At 40.0% G+C, this 21,884-nt stretch overlaps 1 protein-coding gene across 2 annotated transcripts; it reads right to left on the bottom strand.

Annotated features, from left to right (window-relative positions):
* On the bottom strand, window positions 1-20,218 carry PPIL4 (peptidylprolyl isomerase like 4). Of its 2 annotated transcripts, none has more exons than XM_037391877.1 (13): window positions 20,090-20,218; window positions 19,119-19,186; window positions 18,967-19,031; window positions 17,049-17,166; window positions 14,996-15,138; window positions 14,559-14,655; window positions 13,012-13,128; window positions 11,068-11,192; window positions 8,722-8,788; window positions 7,768-7,879; window positions 6,206-6,302; window positions 5,408-5,546; window positions 1-440 (listed from the first exon to the last, which is right to left on the bottom strand). In XM_037391877.1, exons 1-13 carry the CDS (start codon window positions 20,157-20,159, stop codon window positions 219-221), a joined length of 1,440 nt encoding a protein of 479 aa, XP_037247774.1. In that variant the 5' UTR covers window positions 20,160-20,218; the 3' UTR covers window positions 1-218. The 2 variants fall into 2 exon arrangements, with proteins under 2 accessions (XP_037247774.1, XP_037247775.1); XM_037391878.1 differs by lacking the exon at window positions 20,090-20,218 and adding an exon at window positions 19,572-19,708.
* Window positions 20,219-21,884: the final 1,666 nt, after the last annotated feature.

Raw genomic sequence — 21,884 nt, 5'->3', positions numbered from 1 at the left:
TTGCAGACTCAAACCATTTCACTAACGTGAAATACTTTATTGAAATCACCTTTTTGGAATCAAGGCTTACTCCAGCAGTCATACACTGGGCACTCACAGAATTATAAGGCCAAGCTGCCAACAGAAGGCAACTGCTTTTATCCAGTCACTGTACATCCACTTGAGAGAATGAATGAAGAAAAATATATTTTAGTTCCCCTCTCTCTTTTCCTTGCCCTTCATCTGTACTTGGACCTTTCTTTGTCTTTCGATTTCTTAGGACTTCTGCTTCTGTCTGCTTTTTTATCCCAGTCTCTTGTTCGGTAGTCGTCTTTGTATTTGTCTTTTTGTTTGCTGTAAGTGTAGTCTCTCTCTTGAGATCGGCTGCGACTCCGATGCCTGTCTTTCTTCTCACTCCTCATCTTCTCTCTACAGCGTTCTTCATATTTCCGATCAGAATCCTGTTAAAGGAATTGGACAGATAAACAGTTACAGACAAAAGGGTAAAACATACAAAGGCATGAAGAAAACTAGAAAAGTCAGGTATGGTTGGTTCCTTGGCTAAAGCCGGTATACCTGAAATGGATTCACATCCATGATGATTTGAAAAAGGTAACACATTAAAAAAACCCCACTGTAACTATATGAAGAAGGTAAATCTACAGCTTGTGTCAGCATTTATGGAAAAAAGCATGGCTGTCAGGCATGCTGCTACTTGCATTTCCTAAGGAGCTTTAGCAAAAACTGGTTATATCAGGGATTTGACACAGATGGATACTATCAAACTCCTCATGAGCATCACACAAACTTCTAAGCTAGATTTGGATTTTGACTTCTTATCTAAGCAATGCAAGGATTTCATCATAGATTTTGGTTCAAGCTCCATAAGCATTCCCGTGCTATGAAGATGCAGAACACCTTTTAAGACCTGTCTGTAACAATCCTTAATGGCCTAAATCCTAGGCTTCAGAAAAACGAACGACACCATTATAGAGACCAACTACACACACGCAAACTAATTCACTTCCTTGAAGCTACAAGTCCAGAAGAAAAGGCAGCATTGGAGAATCCCATCCTTTTAAATGTAGTCAAACAATAACACAAGGTGCATGAGTTGAAAAGGACATAATGAGGCCATGAAAAATCAGTTGTATTTTGCAGGCTGATGGGTATGACCCATCCAGAACACACATGACAATACACTCATACACAGACACCATAAACTCCAAGGGGTACAAGTCTATAAAATTTAAAATGGCCTAAAAAGGAGAGATCAACAGTACGTACACCAAGTGGTAATGGTGTTCGAGCACACACACACAAAACTCCTTAAAGACAAATGCATGTTCAGGCAGCCAAAAATGAGGAAATTTTTAATTTCCGTGGCTTTCTGCAAAGCATCGCCGAGAATGCTGAGTGGCTCAGCACACAGAACAGATTTGCTCTGCACAGAAATGAGGTTTATGTAACAAACGAGGAACTGCTGCCGGCAGAACACCTGCTTTACTTGTTGCACAAGGCAGACCGTATGAGACCGTTGAAAAAGTGTACTAGTCAATGAAGAAAAGATGGCTTAATTACTCAGATAGTGAAATGCCACACTAGAAGATTATGGCACAGCACATACTAAAATGACTGTGTGGAGACACCAATACCCATACAGGCCACAGCATAGAGCATTTTAAAAAGTAAAAAGATAGAGATCACTTAGAAAGTTGCCATTTCATTTCAAAGAACACTAAAGATTTTAATACACAACACTGAATTTTGACACATGAACTAACATTTTCAAGCACTGGTAACAACTAGTTTGTTCTTATTATTCAACTAAGATATACGTGGAAACAAAACGCAAGAGGGAGCTTCAGAATCCTGCAGAAAGACACATAGAAAACTTGTTATTAAGAAGGTGGTAGGCACTTTTTTTTCTGAAGGTACAATCACCTCAAAGTTTAGTATCATTGATGCTCTAGTTTAACAACAACACTGTTAAACCCAGATCACAATGAACCATGAAAAACATCTGCATTAAATTATACAGTATTTCTTACTTCATTTCAGGTATGATTTTCCTTTTTCTCAATATGTACTTGTGACAGTAGCATTCACAATTGTACGGCTAAAACCTATGCTGCACGTACAAACAAGCAAACTTCATTTATTTAAAAGCATAGTGCAAAAAAACTCTACTCCAAGCAGAGCTTTTATCCAGACAGGCAGTGATCAGGATGGCTCCCAGAGCAAACAGCACCTTCAGAATTAAATAGATAATGCTGAAACACTAGGGTTACAACAAGGAAGATAACCCCTGTGGATCAACACATACATCAGTAATCACAGATCTGATCTTCATCTACACAATCAAAACCAGCACTTGCAGGTAAATCAGCTAGAAATACCACGACCACAAAAGCAGAATAAATATGCCATCTCTACATACATTAAGCACATTAAAGGTTAAAAGGAGCAAACAAACAGAGGCAGCCTTTTTAGGAGGAAGATTTTGATCAAACTTGTCCCTGAATATAAAGACAACAGTGTCCAGTAAGCAGTAAGAGCAAGAAATTAAAACCAGAAAAAATCAGTTATCTCTGCCAAAACCATGCACTACAGAAACATGAAAATCAGAAAGCCCCTGCGTCTCACAAAAATCTATTTGATAGGCTACACTCCTCCACAAATCCAGTTATCTTGGGGAAAAAAAGAAAAAGAAAAAAGAAAATCCAAGGAACCAAAAAACATAGAGGAACTGGAAAGGGAACAAAGTCATGATACAGATCTCAAGCAGAAGCATGACCCGTATTCAAAAAAACTACGAAATCCTATACACAAACCCACATGGTAGTCCAGCCTCCTGCTCCAGACCCACATCCTGTTACCTACTAAACGCAAGCCACAACACCCCATCTCTTCTGCCCTCTGGAATCAAGTCAAACAGCACAAGATTCAAAAATACATTCTTGAAACATCAACACAGAAGCTGAAGATTCAGGAAATGGGTGTCAAACTAAGAAAAGGATGAGTCAAAATATACTGAAGAAAAAACAAAACAGCAAGAGAACAGAAAAATGACTCAACATCATGGAAACTATTCAGAAAATAAAACCCCTTCAAAGTCATAGCTGGAGCTGGTAGCATAGCACAAACTGCAAACAGTTGCCAAAACCTCCCGTGTTGTCTGTTAATTAAAATCTCTGCCACACTAGGGGCTCAGGATGGAAGCCTATGTATGAAGCTGTACGGCTGTTGTGGTCTTTGGCCAATTAATTGTGGAACATCTGCTGTTGTTCTGTTTTGAAGTTCTTACTTTGAATATATTCTCATTTTTCCAAAATAAGGTTAAGGGAAAATACTTTATTTACCTATACTAAAAATGCTACCATTCATCAAAAAAACTTCTATATTGATATGTGTCGTGCTGGCCTCAGTATTCAATCTGGACATACTCTGCCTCAAGGACATGCTTCCTTCCCCTGTCCTTGTATGAGCTCCCCAGATTATGCCCAAATTGTAAATTTTTAAAAAATAGATTAAAAAAATATTACGTTTTGTATATGCTAAACAGGATTTATTATCTAAACTGCCTGCAGATTTCATCTAGAAAGGGCCATGCCCCAAGACGCTTACTGTATCTCTAAATGAGATCAAGCACGTACTGCTTAATATGTGTACATACTATACAGTACACGCTAACAAGAATATTCAAGTGCAGACAGAAAAAATTCTTACCAGAAATTCATTTTCACAGCTCCGAGGGGGAACTACATTACTTGCCACCAGAGAATAGAAGTAAGCCTCCACCTGTGATTTTGGGTATAAGAAGGCTGAACTATTTATACCAAAATCGTAAAAGGTGAGCAACAGAGAGGAAAGCAGTGGGAAAGAACATACCAGAATACAGCAGAAGTAGACTACAAGAACAAACCACAGCAGGAGCATGTGACTAAATCACAAGAAAATATACAGAGATACAGAAGAGATCACAGTCAAGCACTAGAAAATACTCATTTCCAGAACCTCGAAATAGAATCGGGAACTTCTCTGTCCTCATGTTTTTGTGCTATGAAAACCACCGCTAACGTGTCTCACAGTCCCCTTGTAACAATTATACCAACAGAGGTTAACAGCCTATTGTTGTCAAGTACTTGCTGTACCACCTACAGGGGTGGAGACATCTAATTTAAAGTGTTCGCTGCTGATAACACATGACCAGCCAGTTCCACACATTTAATCTCTCAACCGCCAAGAACAAAGACAACATCCAGAAATATCTGTTTCAAGAATGTTAAAACGAGAACGTTAACCAGCCAAAAAGTCATGAGGATGTCTGAACCAACATCAGTTCACACCTCTAGTATGTATATGCTCCCATCCAGATTTTAATTATCTGAACAGTCACTCTCCTCCACCCAAGGGATCCCGACTGAACTAGTATACAAACAGTGACAAAAAGACTTGTACCACAAATAAGCAATAGGGTCTCACTGGTGGCACTGAAAAAAATTAATTGCCAACGTTTGTGAGAAAAGTTCTTTTTAGCACCAAAACAAGAAGCAATGCAATGGAACAACAGAATCCTGTATGCTCTCTGTAAGCAGAACTTAAAGCAGTACTCAAAACTCATGCCAGGGACAATGGCTTTATTTACTGTGGCTGGAACCTTATCACCTTCTGCAAAGTTGCTAGAAGACAGCTTTGCTCTTGTTCATAAAGCTGCACTGTTGAATATTGGGGTTCGCCACTCTACCATTGCAGACATTGTTTCCATGAAACATCAGCATCTTGACTATCCCAAGTCCACAGAACTGTGGGAATGCTGACGCAAAAGACTGCAGTGGAACTAATAAATGACAGAACTACTGTCTTCCGATGATCTCCTCTACTGCCTCAGTCTTAGAGCACTGTATGCTGGCACAAAATACAGATGCCAGCAAACCTGCATATAGATTCTACACAAATGCTTCCAAAACAGTTAAGGAAAAATAGGAAAAATAAAAATAAGACAATGCAAAGAGATTGTGTTTCTGATTCCATACTGGGAAGAACCAACACACGCTGGTCTGGCAAGAAAATGAGAAATAGTTTGCATTCATGAAATATGATTAACTCCTAGTTTATGACTAGGAATATGTGAGCAACAGGTTCAAAGTGCTGAAGATCTCCTACTTTATGAGAGGCTTCATTGCCTCTTCAGGATGTTTTGGCAAAAAGCCATTCAGACATGCCAAGCTTCAAAAGTCCAGGAAGATTTGGAAAGCCTCTTTCATAATCAGCTACTAATATCAGCCTTCTGTATGTTTACAACTGCTGTATTTTATGGGACTTTGCACGTCATGTCCTCAGTTCAATATCAGACTTCTTTTTCCTGGCTTCTCTTATTAGGAGAACAATAAACAGCTATAAAGTTAATGCATGAAGAGGTAAGTACCTTAGATTTTTTGGTCCTCTTGTCATCCTCTTCATCTTCAGAGTGGTGGTGCTTTTTCTTCTTCTGTTTTTTAGCCAAGTGTGACTGACTTGTTTGAGACTCTTCTATATCCTCATCCAGCACAAGGTCATACTTAGCACTGGTGGTGCTGGTTAAGGACAGGTCTGTTATTCAGCATCAATAAATAGCAGAACATAAAAGCTCATGAAGCAAACAAATACCTGTTTATCAGACCAAGGTTTACCAAGACTTACCACATATTTCAGTCAGAACAGGATTGTACACACTGAAAAAAATCAGCTGTACTAAAACAACTAAATTCTGTCCTGTCAAACAGTACAGCCAGATCTCAATTCTCCTTTCTTTTCTACCTGTGGATAGCTGAACAAGCTACGGTCTCTTTTTCTCTCATGCTTACCACAAGCAAAGTATAATCTCAAGGCACGATGAAGTCACTACTATGGTCTTATTTTGGATGCACCAGTTCCCCTCTTAAAATACTTAAAACTCTGTTATGCCATAGATCATTCCAGACATAGATCATTCCATATATCATGTAGACTGGAAACATTATTTACCTGCACACAACACTGAAGTGAAACAGCACATTCTGATTTGACTAAATTCATCAAAGTCATCAAATGAAAAACTCAAAATGCTTAATTCCATCTCAAACATGAAATGGTTATATGAAGCAGCAGCAAAATCCATTTGGCAAGCTTTAAGACGTAGTCTTTTCCAGGCTGTTTTCATAAACTGTATTTAGTTCAAAAAATACCTTTGACAAGAAAAGGATACTCCTGCTTTGGTTTTACCTTCTCTTTCAGAGTAAGTTTTGAAGGTTTGTCACGTTCCTTTTCATACTCTCTGAAATCATCCTTGGTATACCGCCCACCTGTCCACAGAAAAATATATTCAATTCACTCCAACTAAAAAACCAACCAAGACCCATACCAATCATTAAGTTCTCCTTATGAATTTAAGGGCTCTTCATAACCACACAGAGACACACAGCAGGATGCAGTTCCAGAAATAACACTGACATCTGGGTAACAGGGTAGGAGAGAGCAAGACAAGTTGTGATTTTCTGTCCTTCTCTTGTTTACAGATCCCATTAAACAACATACGGCTCTTTCCTCACTCATGTCCAGTGGAGACAACACACGAACAGGATCACAAAGCAGGATTCAGCAAGTGGTTTAGTCCCACTCTGATTAGAGGTCATTTGTCACACTACTTAAAATTCTGTTACCGGGAAAGCCTAGAGACAGTTCTCATTATTAAATTACTTTTTGCTCTGGGCTACACAAAGGGAAACCTCTGAGACTGCAACAGCTTAACAATTAAAATGGAAAACTATTAAAAAAAAAATTATAATGTCTTGATTTAAAGGGGGGGCATGACAGATTTCATTTTCCACCCATTCACATTAAAGTAAAACCGCACAGATTAATCAACTATCTCGCAGCAACATGCTGCCACCTCACGGTCACACTTAACATTGCACTATATAGTTAGCTTTCCGGTATTTGGGACAATTTCCACCTAAATTACCCAGATAAAGATAAGTTTTCCATGTAGCCAGTCAGTACAGGATGCACCGGAGAGCATGGTATAGATGACAAAGTCATCTCAGCTCTGTGCACGACAAGCTCTAGTACCTCAGTGCCCGAACCTGGAGAAATGGTACACAACAAACTGCAGGCAGCCCTCAGTGGTGGGTGAAGGCACACAAGACCATCCACCGCCACGCACAGTCACCTATCCAGGTCCAGTGTTTTGCTCACACCCCTAACAAACAAACAATCTCTCTATCCACCTCTCCCACCATCTTTTCGCTCCTACAACATCCTCAAGCATCCAAAATTGGGTTTTTATAAGATACAGCCTACTTACGCAATATGCTTGGCCTACAAGAGGTGAATAATGGAAATCCCTGGCCTAAATACTGACTTTTTCTTGCACACACCCAACTGTCATACAGTGAATAAAGAAACTAAAAAGTAGCAATGTACTGCTATATTCTTTTGTTAGTAAGTAATATCAAAACTCATCACTTTTAAAGCTCAAGAGGAACAAATTATTTAGTGGCAAAAATACATTTGATAAGAAGGTAATCCACGGCAATGTAATGTGTAATAATGTTAATATGCAGCAAACCTTTGTACCCTTTTTCTTATGGAAAAAGTGAAGAGCAGAGCTAGGAGCTGAGTTGCTCCATTTATTACGGTGCCTGGAAAAATTATATCCCTGAAGGTAAGATGATTTAAACATATTACAATTGTTTCTCTTCACATAACACAGTTTAGAAGTCATGGCTTATTAAGTTATAAGGGTCAAAGAACTGTAGGCGTACCTACCTTTTCCCTTCCACTTAATCTTTGCAACAGACTGGCTAAAATCCACGTGTATCCGCCTGTCATCTATCAGCACATTGTCCATTTTGAAGTAGGCTTTCTCACAGTCCTCCTCCTGATATTAAAGTTTCCAGAAAATTTTGAGTCATCATTAATTTATAGGAATATTCACACAAATTCAACTGCTTAATGGCGTACTTTTTTTTTCCTAAAATTGCCTGAAGCACAGAAGCATTGTTCCATTTCATAAGAAATAGTTGTTTTGTCTGAATGTCAGCATTTCAAATTCCAATTCTTCAATTCATTTCACTATTTTAAAAATTTGCCAATCCAGCTACATTTGACATGTGTAATACACTCAGAAAAACAAGGAAAAAAAGGACAACTAATAAAAGCTCCATTTTAAGTACATAAGTAGGCTCAAGTGGAATAGTTTTCCAGTGTTTTCCAGTTTCCCTCACAGATTAGAGATATTAGCAGATACAAACAAGAAGCCATGCACCATCAAGAGAACTTTTACTACTAATCTCAACAGTAAAAGCAGCATGTTGATAAAGCAAGCATCATTTACAAGCCAAACACAGGACACTACTGTACACACCAACCTACCTTCTTTCATACAACCCCCTTTATGAGCTTGCCTCCTTTCTCTCCTAATATTCCCTTCTTTAACTCTTCAAAGTCCTAATGTGTTCTAGGGCAAAAAAAAGGGACCTGCTCCCCTCCCACTGGTTTCAAGACAACCTAACAAGAACATATTTGTCTTGCTTGGCTGAACAGAGGCAGACTTCGACGTTTGCTTCATTTAGGACCTAGCAACTTCTATAACTAAGTCAGTAAGAGAAAATACTAGCTACCCCACACTTGGAAGATTTCAGTGGTTTTCCTTAATGGAAGTATACCCAAAAAAGAACTTTTATAAGCAGAATCTACATACAGTATACCTAACAGACATACCTTTTCAAACTCAATGAAAGCATAACAAAGAGATTCACCAGTCTTCCAGTCTCTGATCACTTCACAGCTGAAAAATTGATATGAAATTAAAATGTCAATGCTGTTGGAGCAAAAAACATAGGATAGGCAAGCACTGCCTAAAAGGGAGAGTAACAATTAAACACAAACCAAAAGCCAAAAGAACCTTGAAGGTGTATATACAACTTGATTCTGAGACCCCTACTGATGTGGGGGTGTCTGCACAGAAAAATATGCATGTGACATTAATGGAGTAATTAATAACACAAATCACAAGTGGTTAGCAAGAAATGTAGAACTAGGGATGAATTTCTGATCAATAAAACAAAATCTGTTTTCCACCATTACTGTTTGTTATTATTTTTTTGCATCTCACTAATGCAAGACAAGAAATTTCACATTCATTTTAGAGGAAGTTTAAACAGACATCACGTGACAAACTTTCTCTTCTTAACAAGCATCTCTTTAGCAGCCACCTTCTTATCAGGCAGTTCACTGGGCAAAAATACGAAGCCAGAAGTATTGAATCAGTAGACACAAAATGCGAACAATACAGGATTACATCAGTATTGCCAAACTCTTGTATACGACACGAGAATTCTGACTACAGGATGTTGAAGGAGGTCAGACAAGCAACATGGGCAGGAAATTTGGCATTAAGGCGAGACTTTAGGTGAGACCTCCCCATGTGTACTGAGAAAGTGACAAATCAGGATTAGGATACACAATCCAAAAGATGATCAAGATTTAAAAAAAGAAAAAAAAAAAAGAAAAAGGAAAAGAAAAAAAAGACAAGGCTATTCAGACAAGCTATAGGAATTCTTTGCAGCAGCCACCAGCGAGGAAGAAGGTAGGACAGTTTTGTGCCAGAACCCTCCTTTGTGGATTATTCAGAAAATCCATCTTTTTTTTAAAAGCAGGAGGACTGCAGAAGAGGTACTGAACAAACCAACAGAGGGGAAAAAAAGTCTCTAAGAAATCCCTAGGATATCCAGAAATCTTGCTGGAGTTGTAAGCGTGGCAAACACTACCAATTTCACTCACACACACAGTCTAGTGAAGGATCTGGGATACTGCAGGCCCGTATGCTGATACTGCACAAACGCAGAAACAACACAGAGCAGTTAGAGTGCATCTGAATGAACAGGACCTGCTCAGGACCATCTGAATAAACCTAAGTGAAGTTCTCTGAAAGAGTCAATACACTTGTGTGATGATGATCTATTTGACGCAGTCTTTTGAAATCCCTCTGGAAACTCAATAAACTCCAGCACCAAAGGCTTTTGGAAAATCAACCAGCCATGGAATAAGAAACACCTTTGCATTGGTAAATATATGAAAAACCAGGTAAGAGCAGTTGTTTCTCACTGAGAAAGTAAAGAGGTCACCAGTGGAGTCTGCTGATGATAGTAAATTGTTAAAGGTGGCAAAAATAGACTGAAAACATTGCAGAAAGTTCTTGTGAGACCAACTGAACAAGATTGCAAATTCAACATAGATAAATGCAGTGAGATAAGCTGGGGGGGTGCTGCCAGAAATCCCAACTGTGCATTGTGAAAAAAAAGAAAAAGAAAAAAAAGCTTTAGCATTAACTAGAAAAGGAGTTGAGAGCAAAGCAGAGAATACCACTGTGCTTCTGTAAATCCGAAATCTCTTTAAAATCTCTTTAATACTGTGTGCAGTTCTGGTCCTCTCATCTTGAGATGAAAACAAAAGAACAGGAAAAGGCAGGGAAAGGTTGAGAAAATGGAAACAAGGTAAAGAAAATTCCTCTGCAATGCATGAGTACGTAGGCTAGTACTCTTAGCAAGAAAAAAAAAGATTACTTTGGGGAAAGCAGGGCTCACTGCCCGTAATATCTTTTAATACCAGCACTAGGAAGAAACAAACTACTAGGAGCCAAGTTCAAAACTGAAAAAGGCAGCAGGCATGAGGAACAGCTTAACGAGGAGTATATCAGATGCCAGAAATGTTTGTCACTTTATCCCAAACCATACATATTCCCATGGAAAAGAAAAACCCTGATACTGTATCTAGCTCATGCAGCACCCAAGTCAAAAACTGAAGAAAGGAGGGAGAGGATGAGAGGACAGGAGAGTATCATGTTTTCCTTTTTCCTACACTTCCCTAGGCCTTCACTTGAATACTCACCTAGGTAGATCTGACTTTGTATCACCATTGCTGTGGTCTCTATCCAAATACATGCAGGCACAGAATGAATCTCCAGAGACACCAGAATACTACTGAACAGCCAAACCTATATAGACTGGTGGGAATCAAGTTCAGTCTTAACAAAGAAGGTTTTCCTATTAGTTTTATAATAATTACCTTTTAATGGGACCAAATCGTGAAAATATTATCTCTAGATCTTCATCTGTCGTCACAGGATTCAATTTACAAACAAACAGCACATTTTCTGGTGGCTTGACCTCTGCATCTGGTAAATCTCCCACCTGTGGCATACAGGAAAATACTTTCATCACTTCTGCCTAAAGGGGTCTACATTTTTTTGCCACAAGTACACTGGCAACACATCTTTCGGATGATATTAGACATATTCCTATCACAAAATCAAAAATTAATTAGTTTTCCTACCCAACACCACAAAGAAAGCGTTTTCCATAGCATCTAAAAATGATAATCTATTTGCAATTCCACCACACTTGCACAGAGACAGTGTGTCGGTGGCTCACTGTGTCCCTCTGGCTCACTGGTGGGCTTTGCCCACTCTGCGACTCCCTCCTTTCCTGCTTCACAGGCAAGGAGATGAGTCAAACACTTTTCTCGGAAGGCCTTAAATCAACGCTTAGTGGTGACACTTCACGAAAGTGACAAATGCTTTCTACTTTGTTTTCCCTGTTCACAACATAACAAATACACAGTTGTGAAAGATGGAAGTATACTTCTACAGCCACTCCGATAGAAAAATAAAAATGGACTGGATCCACTCCTTAATCTCTGTCTGTACATAAACTCACCTTTCCTTGAAGTCTGGCAACAGCTAGGATACGCTTAAATTTAAGATAGCTTGACAGTAAATTAAGTTAGAGGAAAATACAAATATACACACCAATCTCCTAATTGTAGCAATGCTTTTTAAAACCTGAACAAATAGCTGGTCATATTTAAACAATGTATCTCCATCTTTTACTTAATAAGCTAATAAAAACCTAATGCATATTAGTTTGATAGCAGAAAGAAGCAAAATAACATACGTAAGAAGCCAATTCCACAAAAGAACTCAAAAGGAGTTTAAGCACATAAACGCTCCCCAAGAAGTTTACTGTTTCAACAAAAGAACAGTGGAACTATCAGTTGTCATTTTTCAAATCAGTGAAACTAGCAGTAAACTTAGTTTTTCACCTCTTCAGCTTGTATAAAATAGCTTCCTATTGCATATTACATGGCAATACTCACTGAAAATTACTGCATTGGCTAACATATCCCACTTGCCTTTTTTAGCTAACATTGTTATCTGGAAAACAGGTCATCTGCCCTACTGCTGCTGCAGCAAAACAAGAGCCCACACCTACAGATCTTCTGCAACACTATGGCCACATCTGGACTGACGTTGGTATTAGTCTCTGTTGCAAACTATTCACCATTAAGTTGAATTTGGTAGTCGTAAGGAAGTGTGATGGATTCACCTATCCTTCAACATTATGTGTGATTGTTTTCTTAAAAAACAAAAAAAAAAGAAAAAAAAGACTTCAAAGCCTATTCACAATTTTTGTTATTATATGGATTTACAACTGCCAGCAGTTACCAAACATTATATTTAAGAAGGAAGAACATAAAGTTAACAATGTTAAATTCAACTAACCCCTCAGAAGGAAGACTGCTACTACATATACAAATAATGCAACCTCAGTGCCACTATACAGACTGGGAAGAGATTTAGCTCAAATTAGCTCAGCTCTTTCCCACACATGCTAAACCTTTTCCATGATTATAAATATTCAGCAGCATATTATGTATGTTATGATTTTTAATTGGATGCATTTCCAGCAAGATTTTATAAAGCCTCCACTGGTCCACTTTTAATTCTGGCTCTGAAAATTAAGTATCAGAAGTTTTTATCAGAAAACCACCTCTGGTTCTCATGCTCATTCCTTTTCATTGTACCACAGACATTTAATAGCAGATTCTGAACCATGACATCATCATCAGATAAGCAATTTCAAGATAAATAGTAAACATTCTCCTAGACTTAATATAACATGCACACATGGAGGAATAACATCTATCAGGTAAATACAGAGAGATGTTCACCATTTCCAAAAGAATGGCACGAGTTTTTGCTTCTTTTTCTGCCTGCACTTCTTCTATTTCATCTGCAGATCGTCCTTTCAAGTCATCAATTTCTTCGTCTGCTCCTATTCTGCCACTCTGGAAAATGAAGGAAAGCTATTTATTACCAAGCCATATCCAAAAACTCTTTCTCACTTCCCAACAAATATTACTTGGATGACCTACCCCCTCATCCCCCAAGACATGAAAAATGCTTAAGCACTGTATCTCTGCAGAACTGGGCTTTTGTTCTGTTCTTCCCGCTTAAGGTTAAAAAAAAAAAAAAAAAAAAAGAAAGAAGATGTTATCCTCATGTTTCATGCACTGTGAACTTTCAGGCCCAATTTTAATGATATTCGGTTATATATTCTGAATTCTTTTATACTCCCATCTCATACTCAACATCTCACCACAAGTGTCAGCTCCTAGATAGCTCCTACCAGAAATGTAGATAAGGAACACTGCAGGTACATGTGGTGTCTATTAAGACTAAAACATTAAATACAGTATATCACAACAAGAATTTTATTTTTACACATCTACATCTAGGCAGCATTTGAGGTTTAATTTTTTCTTCTTGTCAGCACCTCTAGAATGCTGCCCTTCTTACAGACATTTCTACATAAAAAGGTGTTATCTTCAGACAGGCTGTGGGGGGAGAAAACTAAGGATAAGTTCTCAGATCTTTTAACAATTGGCAGTGAGCTACTGAACTCCTTACACCCAAAGGTAGGTCAGAGATTAACCACAGTGCAGATGTACTATGAAAGCCTAATTCTAACCTTGTAACTGTATCTATTAAGCTTAAAAATAAACAATATTCTCTCCAGTCAATTGCAAACAACTATTACCACACAAGGAGATAATCTCACATAGCAACTTCCATAACTGCATGCTATGAGTAAATTATGAATAATTACATTAAATTTTTAGCAAATTCCTTCTGTTTGAACAAATACATCACAACAGTATGTCTGCTTGCAGATATAACGCAAAGAATGACCAAGATTACTTTCAGTGAAACACAGACTATTTCACATTTAAAAGGAAAACAGCAGTAAGCACTTTAATATTAATAAAGGTTAGCTTTATTTTGTCTTCTACCAGAGCATACAAAAAACCAGGAATGCCAAAGGTGAATATTTTGAATGTTCTGCTTATCTACATCGTAATTAGAAATCTAAAATGTGGCTTTCCAACCTAATTCCACCATAGCCACAGGGGAAAGCACCCAAGTCACCCTTTTATCCTTTTCTTGAAGGATTAAGCAGCCATATTTGATTAAATACAGCAAAAGCTGCAAATAACAGACAAGCATTTGACATACCAGAACTCAAGCTGTCGTAGTAGAAGAACATCTCTTACCCTCTTACACTACAAAAATGTGTATTTCTTTTAGGATATAGATCTGATGAAGTCTTACAGATGGAATTCTTATTATGACCAAGACTATGCTGGCCACCAATAGGGATAAATTAATCTAATTATTTCTTCCAACTTTTCTCCAAGAAGCTATCATAAATACTCACATCTAGCTGTTCCTTAGTAGGTTCTGGTGAGCGATCAGGAACAGACAAGCCAGGTGGATCTTCAAATGGATCATCCAAAATTACTGTATGATTTATCCTTAAGGAAAACAAAATCAAGACCAGCATCAGTCACACGCAAACAAAACTCTCTTTACCCAAGTAATAGAAAACCATTCCAGATGATTCTCAGTTATATCCCAAACAGCCAAGCATACTGTATGCTTGTAAACACCAGTACTGGTGCTTTTGTAAAGGCAACATAGTTGCTCATTTTTCTCTCACAGTTGTTTATTTTAGTACCTGCTTATTTTACCAATAATACTGGAATAAAAGAGTATTTAAAATATCATGTGCAGGTCACCTGACATCGCTGTATGAATCTAGTTTCAAAGTGAAAAAAAAGATGCCTCAAAAAGGGAAATTAAAAGCAGCCACACCTGATATCTTGATATGGGATAAAATCCTTATCTACAAAGGTTTCATTAATTGTCTTCAATACATCCATGCCTTCTGTCACTTCTCCAAATACTGTATGCACACCATCAAGGTAATCCAGGTTTTCCCCTGTAGTAATGAGAAACTGCAAAAGAAGATACAAAACCAGTAGCAGTAAATAGAAAAATCCAGGGCTTGAGTTTTACCTTAGCAAAGGTAAAACTCTCACTTAAATCAGGGAGGGGGGAACCATAAACAACTCTTCCTGACTTTTGCAGAAAATTAATCATCTTCCATCAGCTCTGACACCACGGTGAGCCAACCTACAGGCCACAGCCACTGCCCAAGAAAGAGGGGCTCTCTCACACAAGTCCCCCTCTGCACAAGCTTGCAGCTCCAGCTCACTGGACCCTTCTGTGAATTGGTTTGACTCAGTAATCTGGCAGAAAACCAGCTGCCAGAGGAAAAGCAAATAGTTATCTGCCAGGTAGGTTTGCTGAGCAAGATGAGCAAGTGTTGTGACAGGCATCACAGCTGATGAGAGGACAGAAAGAGCAAGGCTACCCCTCTGGGAAGCAGTAAGTCATGAACTGAGCTCAAATCACCTGTTCATCACATCGCATTCAGCAGATGCATTTTCACAATTTTGGCAAAAACTCCCACAGTTCTACCTTCACCTAATTCTATCCTGACTTTTTTTCCTTCCTTCCCTTGTACCACAAACCCTTCTCTCCCAAAAAACGAGGATCAGTAACATTGAGAGGAGAACTAGAACACAGTAGCATTGACTTAAACCAGCTTGAACGGGCACTAAAATGTACCCTAACACAAATACCAACTGAACACTGGGTAACAAATTAGAGATGGTGGACACTTGGTAACGAACAAAGGAGGAAGAAGTAGGTATGCACAAATTAAACAGAACCATTACATCCACACTTTACAATTTGACTGTTAACCTCTCCCTCCTCTTTCTCTGCAACACAGTTAAGACTGGTAGTATTTGGTATAGGTTATACTAAGCTACCTTATATTTGTAAGCCAACTGCACACAATTCCTTACTGGAATTTTTCTTTCCCAAGTAAGAAGCTGCAATAATGTTCCTGGGAACTGCATTCGTTCCCATATGTCTTGTGTATACGCTAGCAGGCTGGATTCTTAAATATAAATACAAGTGTCACCTCTTTTTCCTAAACCCACCCACCCAAACAATTTTACACATACAATGCAGGGAAGCAGCAAGATTAACTACATATATTACAAGTACTAGCTGGAATAAAACCATATTTTTTTAATTGCTCTTTGATTATTAATACCTTTTTTTTTAATTTAAACATATGGATGTTACAAATGAGGTATTTTAATATATAAAAGTGACAATGCATCTAAAATAATAATTCACAAATAATATCATTCTCTGAGATTAAAGCTTAAATATACCCACAGCAAAAACTATGTGCACATGAACAGGGAACATCAAAGAACAACACTACTTTCAAAAATTGTTTTGTACTAGCACTGGGATAAAACCGTAAACTTACATTGCATTATTAATGCACACTTTTATGTAACCATACAGTGGAAACTGGTATGATTTCACCTTCCAAATTAACATGAAGTTATAAGCAGAAAGTTTCAAGATTCTTTCAAAACCCCGGTTCCTTACTTTTCACTTCCATTTAACTACAGGATTTTTTCCTGCACATTCTATATACTAGGAAAAACATCAAGGTATTAACAGAAATGAATAAACAAAGGAAAAAAAATAGAGAACTGAATGCTAACAAATAAAATTTATAAAATTAATCTAGGACAGGATTTGAATCTGAGCATTTTTATCTCTTTCTTGTCTGCAATCAAATACCCACTGGCACCTGGGACACTGTGCAAAAATAATTAACCTATCTATGGCTGTCTCCTTACATGCTTTTTGACCATATTACAATATGATGCTAATGAGATGACAGTCATTGTTTGTCTCCTTTGTAAATTCAAGGAATTTTCACTTTAGTTATTTAGACATGTACCCAGGCTTTCCAACACTGTATGCTAACCTGCGATCCATGCTGATCATTGCCATTATTCACCATTGACACAGTTCCCTTCTTCTTGTGCTTGATTCTCGGTGCTTTTTCTGCCTCAAAAAATCTAGCTTGATCACCATACAGTTGACTGAAAATATATGTGACAAGTATGTTACAACACAAAGCAATTTCTAAAAAGTGAGATAAAGAAATACTATAAAACAGTAAATAAAACATCTTAACATTTTTTACATTGGCATTCAAATAAAAACAGAATTTACATTGCATCCATGCACATTTTTATGGACCTGCACACTTACATAATTCACTATATATTACAGGGAACAACAGATTTTTCTCCGAGGCATTTCACAGAGGTGTTGGGCGGAGGGGGGAGCATGGGGGGAGGTGCATTTGAATGTTTTTAAATGCAGTATACAACATTTTCCAAAGCATGAAGGTAATACAAATTTTGATAAGTAGGTTCCATAAAATAATTTAATCCACACTATAAAAATATAAAAAATTATGTCAAAAGGTTGTCTTCCAAGATAAACAGAAAGCCACTAAATCTACGTGTAAACTTAGTTCATCATACAGACAGGACTGCACACAGTAATTTGAGATACACAGGATATGGCAAACTGTTACATTCTTTTTATTTTTTTAAGTCTAACCCTGATATCACTCATTTTGTCTCACTTCATAACTGACAGAAGCATGGTCAATACCTAATATATTTGCCCAAAGGAGTGTTTTGTGAGTGAACTCATTTTGCTAAGCAGGTGAATTTCTTCCTCTATGAAGAAAGGATTCAAATTAAACTTTGCTTACATCAGATTCCTGGGTAGCAATAACAGAAATGCCAATTTCATGGACTTCAGCAGTAATGAATAAATAGAAAAGACAAAGTGCCATTTTCCACGCTAGCAGCAGAATAGAATCTGCCACTCACTCATCACACTTCCCTATCTGCCACACCTATGAGCCTCAGAAGACCAATCCTTATAAGAGGACAGAGTATCAAAATAAACTTTATCTACCCATGTGCAGAGACAGCTCAGGTCTGGCAATTACCTACTCAGACTTGCATTTGCTTAGCACAATTATAATGCTTCCAGGATCACCAGAGTGGTGATCCATGGATCCATGCGCTCAAGGTCTTGTGTTTAAGAGGCTCTGACAGACCAGACTTAGAAAAGCTGACACTTGTCTAGCAACACTGCTCTGTTCAAACTGAGCTATTTACCTCTGTATACAGTATTCCCCAGCACTCCAGGTTTAGCTCTGCTCTGCAATGTTCATTCTGCTTTTAATAACTATTTCAAAGGAATCATACAGAACATAGGCACTTTGCTAACTTCCATCCTAGCTGTTTGAGTGATCTCTTCAACTTTTATGTGTATGACCACTGAAAAAATCTTAAATGAGGAAGAAAAGTGATCTCCTTATGCACGTTCAACATGACTGAAGTGAACTCCAGTAAATCTTTAGAGCAACAGGATTACTTTCTTATACACAGAGGAAATCAAGTATAGCCTCCATATTCCCCTCCCACTCAACTGAATACATTTTTTTACAAAAATAAAAGTAATAGCAAACTGCTAGTGATTTTGCCTTCTACAGAGCACTCAGTTAGGATACATCTCTCACAAAACCAAACCTACAGTTATTTGCTCACTTTTAAATAAACAGAAATCTAGGTACAACTTGCTAGTTGTAACTTTCCTTCTAAGGTCAGAGATAGAATGTGGTCCTGAAAAAAAATCTGAATGGCCAAAGGCAGCATAGGAATTAAAAAGGTATTTAGGTATGACAACTTACACATCAACATTTTTACACCCCCCTCAGTAATTCTGCCCCAAGAGAGCTGAAGACAAACTAACTGGAACCCCTATTCCCCTATACAACTTCTCTATTGATTAAATAATGCAAAAGTTTTACTTACCAAAATATGGATTCCCCTCCACGGCCAGTCCCCATGGGGTCACCAGTTTGTATAATAAAATCCCTCTGTCACAAAGCAGAAAATGTAAGATACTGCTCCCATGCTTGTGAACTCAAACCAACAAAAAAAACCAGGGAACTAAGAATACTCACCTGTACATTATAAATAAGACAATAGTTGTAGTACTTGACTTTGCAGAGCTTCAGAAAATTCAGACAAGCTGTAAGAAATTATACCAACATTTACTAAAGAAAACCCCAGACATAGTAAGTACAGACAGAACAGATACCCAGTTCAATGTGTAGAAAAGTATTTTTAGAGTAGACTGTGTTAAGACTTATCAGCGTACCATCTATAAACGCTGTGAAAAATGCTCTGCAGTAAGATTTCCTCCCTTCTTAAAGCCCACCTCTAGCGATCCCAAAATCCTTAAATAAGCTAGTTACACAGAAATGCAATTTTTTTTTCTCCCCAGTTTCTTTCCAGACACCTAAGAAGGATCACAGCTGCCTTTAGATTCAGAATACATTACATTTGCTCATTTTTAAAATAAATTGTTAAACATTTATAATAAAAGCATAATTTAAAAAAAAAATCCAAGCTACCCAACAGCAATTGATGTTTCCAAGTATTCCAAGCACACGTGCACAAGCTGTTACTTGCACAAGCGGGGACCCGAGATGGCCACAGAAAACTTGGCACCCGTTTGGCCCCGGCATCCCAACCCCCGGCACCCGTTGGCTCTTCACACCCAGCACCGAGGCCCGACGGGCCGTACAGGCCCGGGCCGGCGGGCAGAAGGGCCCTGATGACGGACACCGCCCGCCCGCGGCCCGCTCCCCCGGGGCCGCAGAGCCCCCGCACCGGGCCCGGCTCGCCAGCGGGGAGGCGCGGCCCCTGCTCGCTCCTCGAACGGCGGAGCCCCTCGGCGGGCCCTCCCGCGGGGCCGGGCCGTTACAAACCGGCACTTCCCGGCCCATCCGGCGCCACGGGCGGCTGCAAGCGCCACCTGCAGCCGGCCACCCCCCGCACCGCCCAGCCCGGCCGCTGCTTTACCGGGAGCTTCCGTTTGCCCGCCCCTGCCCGCCACCCCCTCCGCTGCCCCGGCCCGCCGCGCTCCTACCGCGGGGCCGCTCCTCCGTGTACAGGTCGATCACCAGATCGCCCAGCGTGGTCTCCAGCAGCACGGCCATGGCCGCCGCCCGCCTCCGCAGGGCGCCGCCGCGGGGCCGCCCTCTGCCGGCGCGGAGGAGGAGCTGGCGCCGAGGCAGCGCGGCCCCGGCGGGCAGCGGGCGGGGGGGAAGGCGGTGGGCGGCCCGGGGGCCCTGCCAGCGCCCCGGCGGCGCAGGGAGCGCCTCTCCCTGCAGGCGCCTCGCCTCCCCGGGGCCCCCCACGGGCGCGTCGGCCTCGCAGCGGGACGAAGCCGGGGCCGGGCTGGCCGCCTGCGTGCTGCGGGTGTCCCCGGCCTGAGGGAGGGTGCGCGGCCGGCGGCGCGCCCGCCTCCCCCGTTCTCGCTAGCCCGGCGGCTGCAGGAAAACAGAGGGCGGCTGCGCCCTCCCGCCGCTACCCCCCAGCGGGGGGCAGCGGGGGAGGCTACCGGGGAGCCCACCCGAAGGGGGTGGGGGAGAACGGAGAGAGCCCGCAGGAGCAGCAGCTCCGGCAAAGTACGGGGTCGTGAGGCTGATGCTGCAGCTCTTTGTGCTCGCTGATGGCGCGTAGGGGGGGCCGTGCATGTTCTACCTGGTCACAGAAAACCCGTTTTACCTCACAGTTACTCAGCAGAGGGTTATAAGGCGATTTAACGCTTCCGCTGTTTGCCCTGAGTACACGGTCACAGCACAACCTGCAGTGCTGTGGGTGGCCCTAGCACCACAGCACAGACCAGCAGGTCTCACCAGCACATCTCCCGGGTGATGCCACGGCGTGCCCTGGGGCTTGGTGCAGCCCACCCGACCTAAAGGCTCGTTGCCCCCAAAACAGGCTGGGAGCATAAGAGGGCTTTCCCTTTTGGCTCAAATGGATACCCCTAACTTAGGCCAGGCTTTTATCACTCTTTTTAGACATAAAATAAATTGTATCAAAATTCCCTTATTCTTTATACTGGCTTTTGCTTTCTAATAACCCATGCCTATAATGAAGGTTCAAAGAAAAAATGGCTTTTCATGATCATTTTAAGAGTCAGAAACATTACTTCCAATTTAAATGTAAAACCACTGAAATACAGCACTCTTGGCATACTCAGCAGTAGTTAATCTTTACTTTAAAATTACTTTAAAATGTTACATATTTTAACAGTTCCTAACGTCAGGACATGTTCACCGGTAGAGTAGAAGGGCCTGGGAGGCATGCATTTGAGCCAAAAGGGAAAGCCCTCTTATGCTCCCAGCCTGTCCCAGCACTGAGTAGTTATTGAATCACCCAAGGACAGGCCACTTGTGAAACTGATCACAAGTTATTGCAAAGAATTTTACCATTTACATTAAATAAATAAAACTGTTACAGAATCTGTCCTGCTGTGAGACTAATGAAAACGTTGAAATTTGGGAACTACAGAAGTATGTTGAAAGCATTTTGTACATACTTTTTGCAGTTCTAATTAAGTTCCAGGAGAATAAAAAGGAAGGAAGAGGACTGAAGAAAAGGGGGTGCAAAAGATTAGGAGAAAAAGGAAAGAACAGTGGAAACAAAACCAGAAGGAAAGCATTACTTGATAGGCAGTTTACCAGGAAACTTGCAAAAGGAGACAAGTCAACAAGGAACAGACATTCATCTCCTGTTCCATTTCAATGAGATGATGAATTCCTCGAGGTCAGCTGAAAACTCAACCTGAACTTTGCTGAATCTATAAATTCTACAGGTCAGTGATCCTTGCTTCCCTGTATTTTTATATACTCTTATACCATTAATTATTATGCCTT

This window comes from Falco rusticolus, chromosome 6 (genome assembly GCF_015220075.1).
Source record: "Falco rusticolus isolate bFalRus1 chromosome 6, bFalRus1.pri, whole genome shotgun sequence".
In the NCBI taxonomy this organism is placed as follows: domain Eukaryota; kingdom Metazoa; phylum Chordata; class Aves; order Falconiformes; family Falconidae; genus Falco; species Falco rusticolus.
This window is presented reverse-complemented; position numbering and strand designations above follow the sequence as displayed.

Coding starts and splice junctions, on each gene's coding strand:
- PPIL4 (XM_037391877.1), bottom strand. CDS start 20,159: ATGGCCGTGCTGCTGGAGACCACGCTGGGCGATCTGGTGATCGACCTG. Junction 19,032..19,118: donor GTCTTATTTATAATGTACAG/GTGAGTATTCTT, acceptor GCTTTGTGACAG/AGGGATTTTATTATACAAAC. Junction 17,167..18,966: donor GGAGGGGAATCCATATTTTG/GTAAGTAAAACT, acceptor ATATATTTTCAG/TCAACTGTATGGTGATCAAG.